Below are 10461 nucleotides of genomic sequence, written 5' to 3'. Positions count from 1 at the left end.
ATTACTATAATTTATGAAATGGACAGATTGGACTCGTTTCATTTCCCAGTGTGTGGGGATGACAGTGTTTCCTCCTGGCCAGATGGGGGCAGCAGTGCGCCGGTGAACCCCAAAACGCTCAAAGAAGTTGAAGTGAGCGAAACTCAAACAAACCAGTTGGTCTAGATTGTTCACAGGTCCTCGTAACAGGTGCTTTTAAAAAAAAAATTATTTTTTGCCATTTAAACAGTGGAGATCGTGCATAATAGAGTCGATGTATGTGCTGTGTCTGTCTGTAGTAAGCCCGCGTAAAAATATTGCTGTCTGTGGGTTAGCCCTGCTTAAAACGTTAGCCTGGTTACCAGGCTACCAATGAATGCTAACCGGGTTATAGCTCCTAAAAACGGCAGGAACAAAGCTCCAGTCGGGCGGATGAAGGAACACCGAGCCTTCAGAGCCAGCAGAGTGCTGGCTGAGAGGAACCAGGCGGTGGTGGCGGTGGGAGCCTGGGTGGAGGGCGGACAAGACTTCGTGGAGCATCCGGCTGTAAGTTTGGATGTGGAGAAGCTAACTGCTGACAGTTACTGTTTGTTGACATAAGCTCTCCTTCCCGTCTCCTTTCCATTTAAATTTACTTCATACTAAAGAACTATCGATATATAAGCAAATATTCACACCGGAGGAGTTTAATCCATTGCAATTTAGACATTTATTATAACTGTTATTAATGTTGGGTGGTCTTAATCTAAAATCACTCTTCACTTTAAAATTATGTTTCTAAGACATTTCACATTTCACTGTCATAAATCACCCTGATGTTCATCTCCACCTGCTCCACCCTGCTTGCACGCTCTTTTTTACCTCTCATGTGCACTGTCTGCTGGTGTGAGTGGTCATCCACTTTCGCTATTACACCTGTCTCCTTCTCATTAACACACATGTATTCTGTCTCTCTTCTACTGACTATGAATGAATGGGTGCACTTGTGATTTGGTAAGAAAAACCTGGAAAATTTCTATTTAAATTCCAACTGTGCAAGATTATAGACTTATCAATATCAATATAGACACAGGGGGATTTTACATTAATTAAAGAATAGAAGGACATTTAACTGGCAAGTAGACTTGCCCTAGATGCAAATTTTATATAAGGTTAGCTGGTGCAAGTCTTAGTTACCCTTGGTTTTCTTCACTACAGTTTTCTAAACTAGTTTTCCTGTGTCTTGGTTTAGACTCTTGCTTTGCTGACTGATGAGCTACAGGCAGAGAAGAGGAGGGAGAACGAAGAGAGCCTTCAGCGTTTTCAGGATGAAGTGCGCCACCGTGTGGCACAGAAAGCACATTTGTTCAAGAAGAGACAGCAGCTGCAGACAGATCCAGTGGTAAAAAAAAAAAAAAAAAAACTTGACACAAATGAAGTAATAATAATAATGGATTGGATTTATATAGCGCTTTTCTAGGCACCCAAAGCGCTTTACAATACCACTATTCATTCACTCTCACACACTGGTGGAGGCAAGCTACAGGTGTAGCCACAGCTGCCCTGGGGCAGACTGACAGAAGCCATATTGCGCCATCGGCCCCTCTGGCCAACACCAAGTAGGGTAAAGTGTCTTGCCCAAGGACACAACGACCAGGACAGAGAGCCCAGGGATCGAACCGGCGACCTTCCGGTTACAGATGCGATTCTCAACCCCCTGAGCCACGGGTTAATTATGTTCCTTTCACCCCAGATTCCCACCTGAAATTAACACTGCAGCTAACCAGATTTATAGCTAACATTATTGAGTTATTTTGACTATCATTTAGAAAAGGTAAAACAAATTGTAATGTACTATCATTGTCATTGTTAAATTTATCAAATATATTCCAGGTGTTTTATTAAGTTTAATATCTAATTAAATGGCATGTTGATTATGTTGATGTAACATAAAACCCTTAGATGAAGCAGCTCCTCATATCTGAGAAAACTTTGTGAAACCACATTTTAAACACACGGATAGCTGAGCCCTCTGATTGCCTTTCCTGCTGCTGCTGATGTTGTTGTCTGCTTGTCCTGTATTGTTGCATATGGTGTATTTTTTGTCCAGGTGACACCTGACATGCGAGTCATCTGGACCCATCGTGAAGGTGAGACAGTGAGAACTGCTGCACAGCAAAGGGTGATGGAGAGGAGACCTCAGGAGGTGAGATATTAGTAAATAATTACAGGTACAATGTGTGCACCCTCCAGAGAACTAAACTTTAGTGAGATGTGAGTTTTAGATGTGCTTTCAGCTTAGTTGCTTTTTAGGGTAGGATGGTAGTGATGTTAAAAATGGCAAAATAGTTCAGTTCAGTTACTTCAAATAGGTGAAGCTGAGGCCTAGCAGACACTGATTGGCCACGACTGCCTATTTAGGACCTCCTGTCAGTCACAGGACGACACCCTAACTTTAAGGCTTAACAAAATCCAAGCAGATGAATTATAAAATGTTCACCCACCATACAGGTGTCATTAAAGGGGGCAAGTATCCATAGAGACCAAAACTGTAAATGTGCTCATATAACATGTGAGTCTATTGAGACTGACGATCTTTCGCATCAAGCCTCAAATGGCCTTTAGAAGAAGTGCAGTTTGTGGCTCCATTTGTAGGCCTCAGAGGTTGCTTTCCGAAGTCTTTCCTGATTATAAGAAGCTCTTAAGCCTGTATATTTTTTTTGTCCTTAATGACATGTTGATCAGAGACGTGTGTGTGGGTAAGGTGTGGCTGAGAAATTTAACGTAATGTAGATATTTACAAAGAGTGTCTGCATTTCTTATTGTCCACCAGGGGTGCATCGAGTTTTCATCCCACTTGTAAACTGATAGTCATCTTCTTTATAGGATTCAGCCTTTAAAGTTATTTAAAGTTTTTAAAATATGTTTTAAAAGTATTATCATTGAATTCAAAAGACATTTATTTGAAGTTTGCAGTATCTGCCTCAAACGTCCATCTACTGTATTTGTTGAGACCTTGTTATCTGTATATGTTCTTTTTCTTTATTTTTTATTGTGTCGGATTGTTTATATTTTGCAGTGTGTAAAGTGTGCTGTTCTTGGATTGCAGAAGGATTCCACTGTTCCTTGTGTGACTTCACACAATGTGACACTGATTAATCTGGATTTGTATTTATTTCCACAATTTTCCAGTCTGCTGAAGGCATGAGGCAGGTCAGACTCAGACTGGCTGCCTGTCAGGTGATGCAGCAAGAGGAAACAACGTCAGAACTTCCTGGAGGCAGCTGGAACATCTCTCAAACGAGACATGTGAGCGCCTGTGTCTCATGCTTGTTCCTCTTTTCAAACCCATAATTCCATATTCGGGTTATAATTAAACATTTCCCCCTTCACCTCACAGAAAGCAGAATCTCATGCTCTGGGAGCAGAGGAGGATGCTCTAGGAGAGGAAGATGATGTTGTCTTCACCAGTCGACATGAATGTCCACTTGTTCAACAGAAGGTGACTGAATATTCAAACTGTGTCCCATGTTTATTCCTTTCAGTTTTTAATGGTTTTTCTTAACGTGAAATTCATTATATCCACACATTTACCGACCAACTCGGCCACCACATAGTTACAGATACGATTAAATTATTTGGAGCATTTACACTGTAAGATGCTTTTTTAGTCAAAAACCAACATTGAAATTCAGTGAATTTGGAACTTGCTGTACACCTCCATTAAAAATTATCTTCACTTTCATGTCATATAGTATTTAAAAGATGGATGTAAAACCTCTGGATCTTAAAAGTGAAGCCTGCATGGAAGTACCCTAATACTCCATTCTTTCTAATAGTCAGCAGGGGGTGACTCCTGGTTGTAAAAAGAAACAAGTCTATGGAAAATGACCCTATGCTTCCTCCTCAGTCACTCAAAAATGAAGATAAAGCTGGGTATATTTAGGGCAGGGAGCTGGACAAGCCACTCAGAAATGGGAAGTTGAATTAATAGGTGGCTACATGGTAGCTACACCATATGTAAACAGGCTAAAAACAGCAAGATGTAGATAGTAAGTTTGATGATCAGGCAGTTTACCGATTACAGCAAAGGTCAGAACTTGGCTTTTTGCGATGTGATGGTAAACAGGAAATCTGATGTTTTAATTGTTGGTGGATGTCAGGCTGAAAGCTCAGTGCTAGGAAGAGTAGTAGGCTTTTCTCCTCTTCTCTATTGCTGCATTTTTAAATGCCTTACATAGTGTTTATTGAGTGTAAATCGTTGCCCTTAATGTTAAAGTCCAATGTGGATTCTTAAGAATTATTTTGCCTACATGGGATGGCTAGAGCATGATGATAAACTCAACTCTTTCAACCCACAAAGATTAGATTTGATTACCTCTGCTGTACCTTTAATGATGAGTTTTGATACTTTGGTGTATGCCGATAAAGACGTGGTTTGACGGCCATTAGAAAAGTTCCTGGGTTTCTGCACTGGCAGAGTCCACCCTCACCAACATCCAGTTATTCTGTTCCATAAGCAGGTCTGAAAGCACTCAGTTCAACAAAGAGCTTCAAGGGCTAAAGATTTAAGAGTGAGCCTCTGTTTCACTCTTGCCAAAAACACGTATAGTTCAAAGTTTATGAGCATGATATAACGCCTCAAAGAGCAGAATTATAAGCCTGAAACCAGGTCAGGTTTCATTATTTCATTACAGGCTGTAATGTTTAATTTTACCACATCAACATCATCATCATCATGATAATGACGTGGATGTGTGTGAGGATAATGGAAAAAAAATATATAAATATAATGTCCAGTTCCCTCTCACATCTTGTGAATCATTATAAGCTCCAAACAAGGACAGTAACATAAAGTAAGGCTTATGTCAGGCTTCCCCTGTCTGTACAGATTTTTGCTTTTGTTTTTGTGTTGACTTGTTTTCACAGGAAATTGAGTGAGCTGTCAGCTAACCACACAGATGTGAGTTTAGCCTCAGGGTTGTGTGTATCTTAAAAAAACAGTGTTTCGAGATTGTGAGTGTTCTGGATGAGTAAACCTGTGGAAAAAAAACTAGAGTGTTATTAAAATTGTCACTTGTTTTAAATGTTTCTCACTTTGCACGCACCTTAACTGTGGCATAACTTCAATCTTTACCAGCTGCAGCCTGTACATATGGAGTTATGCATATGAATGTTATACATTTTCAGTGCACTACACTACCTTGTAATGCTTTTAGTTGCTACTGTTGATCCATCCATCCATTCGCCTCCACTTATCCTTTTCAGGTTTGCAGGGGGCACTAATGGGATCAATGGGATTAATGGGATGAATGGAGATAAATATTGGCCAATAGAAAAGGGATAAGATGCCAGCAAAAAAGTAGAAAGTTCTTTATATTTATTTATTTCTTTATTTATTAATTGCAGAAATATTTCAGCAATAAGTCATAATCAGGGTAGCCTAATACAGACAACAGTCACAATAAGTCAGGTTAGATTCCTGTAACATTCAGAAACCAGAACTCTAATTATAAAATAAAACCAGCACAACATACAAAAATACAGTTTTTTTTTAAAAAATAGTGTGAAGACAATATCAATATACACACATAATCTATGATGTTAAAATCACTAGACATAGGAAAAATAAATGTGTAAAAATATAAATATATATGTAGGCAGAAAGTTAACACTAAAGTTAACAGATGTTGAAAAAATCCATAAATATTCTGCAGCTAAATGACAAAAACATATATTCAATATCAAATATCTGTGCACAAAAGGTATCCGCTTACATCATAGCTTCCCAGTTTAGACATGGGGGGATTATCTCCTGGTACAGCAGAAAAGCAGAAGGATAAATAATTATGGCAATGAGCCCTGACTAGTATTTCTCTCAGGTTTTTAGCACAAATTGATTTATTATTGAACAAATGACCTGTGGAAGGGTCACCAGATAAAATATGCCAATATTTACTGATACTTCTTTGTAACTGTTAAGATAAAGGAGAAAATGTGGTGGCAAACACCACATTTTTGAACCCCTCCTTGAGAGACATTTAAGTGTCAATAAGTTGCTGCTCTCTATGTTTTTGACTCTATCTTTCAGATAGAGTCAGGTCTCTTAAAGCTGTAACCTCTAATGGTTACAAATATCTCAGGCTTGTTCTTCAAAGGCTTTTTTGTATATTATGCTTGTGTCTTTTTCTTTTTTTATGTTATGATTGGCACAGTTTTGCTTTTTTGGAGGCGTTTTTCTTTACAGATGTTATTCATTAAGTAATTATTACTTATTATTAACTAATAGCATTACTTAATGCTAAGTTATAGCATTAAGTAATAAGGCACTACTTTTTGATTGGTCAAGGAATCTAACCTGGCTTTTAAGGGAAGTATTATCCAATAAATACTGTACAAACTACAGTATCTAATTAATAAAGGGAAATATAACAAAGTAGCTCTGTAGCAGAGAATAGGATAAATCAGAGATTGAATGTGCAGGAAACTCTTATTAAAATGAGTTCTTATAGGATGTGTCAACATTAACCAATAAAATAAAGTCATTTTTTTAATATTTGAATATCTATTTATGCTTATAAACTGATATTTTGGAGGAATACATTTTTATTTTTATTAAAAGAAATGTTTGTTTAAATGTCAACTTTTTGATAATAATGTGCTTTTAACACCTTCATACATACATTACTTTGGCTGAGGGTCAGTAGATCAGTCTTCACTCGTCTTTATTTTATTTGTATGCTTTTCAGGGAAGTGAACGTCCACTGTGGAATCCTGAACAATCACAACCTGATTCGGGATTCACATCCAGCTTCAGAATCTGGCCTCTGACTGACCAAGAAGAACTGAAAAGACAGGTAGGAATCAGAAGCATGCACAAACCTTTGGCTTTACTGGTTTGATGTCAGACGTCACAGACAGCGTGTTTGTCTCTGCAGCGCAAGTCTCAGTTCCTGATGCACCGCCGCCTGGCCATGAACATCGAGAGAGAGCAAGTGAAGGAGAACAAGCAGCACAGGAAGCAACTGAAACAGACAGCAAGGTGAAGAGAGGACAGGCGTACCATGCTGTATCGCTTCCTCTTGTGGTTTGGGGTGTTCCATTAAAGTGAATCTAAATCCTGAGATCTCTCTATAAAGTGTCAAACAGCAGATCTCTCTAACATGACACATTTTCACAGTAGAGGAAATAAAAACATTTGTTTTCTTAGCTGAACAGTGAGCTTGCTTGGAATACAATAGATATCCAAAGTCATTTTAAAAAAAACCTCCTTTAAACTTAGATTACATGTTATTGTCAGTGAAAATCTCCTTTCGTGTGTTCTTGTCTTCACTGAAGGATCAAAGCAGAGAAAGAACAGATGCGTCTGGAGGAGGAGAGGAGGCTGGAGAGAGTTCAGCAGCTCGCAGAGGCCAAGCAGAAGCTGGAGGAGAGGGAGTTGCTGATTCTGGAGCGACTAAAGCTTGAGGAGGAGGAGAGAGCTGTGGAGTTACAGAGGAGGAAAAGAGAGGAGAAAGGCAAAGTAGCTGCTAGGTAATTAAGCAAGAGAGACTCAACTGAATATACCTAATGCAATTAAAACAGGAAAATCCACTGATGTTTAAATGTGGAAGTCTGTTTGCAGTCATTGGAGAGTGCTACTTGATTTTTATTTAAGGCTAGATTTTGAAGGCTTTTGTTGCCTCCAATAGGATAACAGATGTAAACCTGCTGCAAACCTATTTGAGAGACGGGGCATATGTGGGTCTGTAGGGTTAATTTTCATTTTCTGCCACTCATCTGGAGTCGCATAATATTTCTCCCAATCAATGTTTTCTGCCTCTTCCTGGCTAGAGTCTGGTCCATTTCCAGGTCCAGTGAGATGTGGTGTATAATCAATCAAGACATTTTTGTATATTGACAAGTGATTAGTAGGGGAATTCAAATTCAAATTCAAATTTTATTTGTCACGCACACACAACCATACACAGTATGACATGGGGGTGAAATGCTTGTAGCTGTACAATGCCCGACCATTAAATGACAAGAAAAGTTTTACAATATTTACAATTTACAGTTTACTACAAAAAATGTACAAATTAACTTAGGAATTTACAGTAAAGAATGTGCAAATAGCAGAAGAGATTATAAAGATAAGGATTATAAATTATAGGAATTATAGGATTATAGGAAATGTGTGGTGGTGCGTGTGGTGACGTGTGTGAGAGTCCAGTCTTATAGTGACGTGTTTGGGAGAGTCCAGTCCTACACCTGGTTCAGGCCCCGAATAGCCTGGGGGAAGAAGCTCCTCCTCATTCTCTCTGTTTTGGCCTTAAGGGAGCGGAAGCGCTTCCCAGACCTCAACAGTGAGAAGAGTCCATTGTTGGGATGGGAGAGGTCCATCATAATCTTCCTAGCTTTGGACTTGCACCGCTTGGTGTAGATGGACAGCAGGTCAGGGAGCTCTGATTGAATGATGCGTTCTGCCGAGCGCACCACCCTTTGCAGATCTCGTCTGTCCTGCTTGGTGCTGTTCCCAAACCAGGTGCAGATGTTTGCCGTCAGGACGCTCTCGATGGTGCAGGAGTAGAAGTTCTTGAGCACCTTCAGTGGCAGATGGAAGTCTCTAAGTCTTCTGAGGAAGAAGAGACGCTGACGGGCTTTCTTAACGAGGGTGTTGATGTGACAGGACCATGACAGGTCCTGAGTGATGTGGACACCCAGGTATCGGAAACTGTCCGCTCTCTCCACTGGCGTGCCACTGATGATGAGGGGTTTGTAATTCCTCGCCTGCTTTGTAGTGAAGTCCACGATCAGCTCCTTAGTTTTGCTGATGTTTAGGAGGAGGTTATTCTCCTGGCACCAGGTCTCCAGGTTCCTAATCTCCTCCAGGTAGGCCGTCTCGATGTTGTCGGAGATCAGGCCCACAACAGTGAAGGGGAGAATGTGAAGTCATCTCTATGGGCTGAAGAGTTAAATTTTACTTTCTAATTGTTTTGTGTTGTTAGAAATAAAATGAGCTTGACTGTAGCTGTGACTTCAGTAATAAATATATAATAAAATTGATCACATTTTAAGTCCCAGTTACACAAATGGGAAAAGTGATACCCCCTGTTTGTAAGTGTGACCCTCACAAACCACTGTTTAAAAAAAATGTATGCATGGCTTTGTGAAGCTGAACATCTCCTTATTATTTCTGCAGGTTCATTGAAGCTCTGAGAGCTCAAATGAAGGAGCGAATGTCTCAGGTGAAACTGGAGCTCCCTCCTCTCTGCTGCTGTGCGTCCTCGTTCTGGGACTCCCACCCCGACACCTGCGCTAACAACTGTGTTTTCTACAATAATCCCAAAGGTGAGGAATTCACACGCAACCATCTGCTTGCTTACTGAGCTTCAATCCAACTACATGAAAACATTTTTTTTGTTCTGCAGTGTATGCCCAGGCCCTACATTCAGCATTGGCGAGTTTGGATTTGCAGTAAAAGGAAGCTGATGTCTGCCTGAAGGTCCGGTCTCAGATTTTGGAAAATCTTGTGTACATTTTCTAGCCTACGTTCAGATCAGTGCTCTCGCTTAGCACTGAGGAGTCCAGGACATGTTGAGCCTCCACAATAGAAGAGATTTATATGTTTCAGTTTATTGTTGTCTTCCAGAAATAAAATCATACGTTTCACGTAGCTCTAAGGAGGGAATCCAGAATGATGCTTTTACTCTGAAATATCTCAATGTTTTAAAGATGATTTGGTGCACAGATTGTTTTCTAAATGAGCAATAACAAACATGATGTTTCTCTTTGCCTTTGACTCCTGTCTTTGCCTGTTGCGTTATTATCGGATCATCTTCACTTTCCCCAGATCTTTGATTTTAATACTTGGAAAACTGATCATGTTTTCACTGAACAGTCAGATTCCTATATTTATTCTGCTGGTTGTGAAGAATGACATGGAGTATAAAATTTCCTTTTGAACTCTTTTCCTTTGTTTAATTATTGCTTATTAAAGCTGACAGAAATTTGCTTTGATTTATTTATTGGTAATGAAGGAATTTGTGCAGTGTCTTACTCTGTGTATGTAGTTTTAATGGCGGTAGTTAATGTGCTGAGTAAGCAACTAAACTTGAAAATGTCCTTGTGAGGATTTGCTGTTTGTTGTGTGGGTCAAGAGTCATGTTGACCTGTTTTAGCACTCCATTTAACAAATAACACTTCTGTTATGTTTGTTTTTTTAAATAAATGTCACTTTCTGTGGTAAATACAAATTGTGAAATGGTGTGGTCTGCTTTTAAAAATTGTATTCCTTTTCATGATTTTGTGACTGATGCACATTTATATGTTTTAAAATGGTGATAGTTATTTACACTTTTATTATTTTTAACATCAGCTCCAGTTATTTTTGTTACATTGTAGTTACATAGTTGTGTAGCTCATTCACTGGCAAAAAATCAGACTCACTGGCCCTTTTGTTAGGTCACCCATTCAGTTGCTTGTTACATCCTTTAATTTTCCAATCACATGGCAGCAGCTCAA

At 39.3% G+C, this 10461-nt stretch overlaps 1 protein-coding gene across 1 annotated transcript; it reads left to right on the top strand.

Annotated features, from left to right (window-relative positions):
* The first annotated feature begins 74 nt into the window (after positions 1-74).
* On the top strand, positions 75-10037 carry ccdc15 (coiled-coil domain containing 15). Its single transcript, XM_004561808.4, has 10 exons — positions 75-525; positions 1211-1360; positions 2069-2164; positions 3151-3267; positions 3359-3460; positions 6708-6815; positions 6897-7000; positions 7297-7491; positions 9140-9288; positions 9369-10037. The coding sequence occupies exons 1-10, from the start codon at positions 352-354 to the stop codon at positions 9416-9418; spliced, it is 1245 nt and encodes a 414-aa protein (XP_004561865.2). The 5' UTR covers positions 75-351; the 3' UTR covers positions 9419-10037.
* Positions 10038-10461: the final 424 nt, after the last annotated feature.

The sequence above is a fragment of the Maylandia zebra genome, linkage group LG10, assembly GCF_041146795.1.
Source record: "Maylandia zebra isolate NMK-2024a linkage group LG10, Mzebra_GT3a, whole genome shotgun sequence".
NCBI classification, from domain to species: domain Eukaryota; kingdom Metazoa; phylum Chordata; class Actinopteri; order Cichliformes; family Cichlidae; genus Maylandia; species Maylandia zebra.
Note: the sequence above shows the minus strand (reverse complement) of the source record. Positions and strands in the feature narration are given on the sequence as shown.

Excerpts from the sequence above, each read along its gene's own strand:
- ccdc15 (XM_004561808.4), top strand. The coding sequence starts at position 352 with ATGAATGCTAACCGGGTTATAGCTCCTAAAAACGGCAGGAACAAAGCT. Across the intron at positions 1,361-2,068 it reads AGCTGCAGACAGATCCAGTG|GTGACACCTGACATGCGAGT; the intron begins GTAAAAAAAAAA and ends TTTTTTGTCCAG. Across the intron at positions 3,268-3,358 it reads ACATCTCTCAAACGAGACAT|AAAGCAGAATCTCATGCTCT; the intron begins GTGAGCGCCTGT and ends TTCACCTCACAG.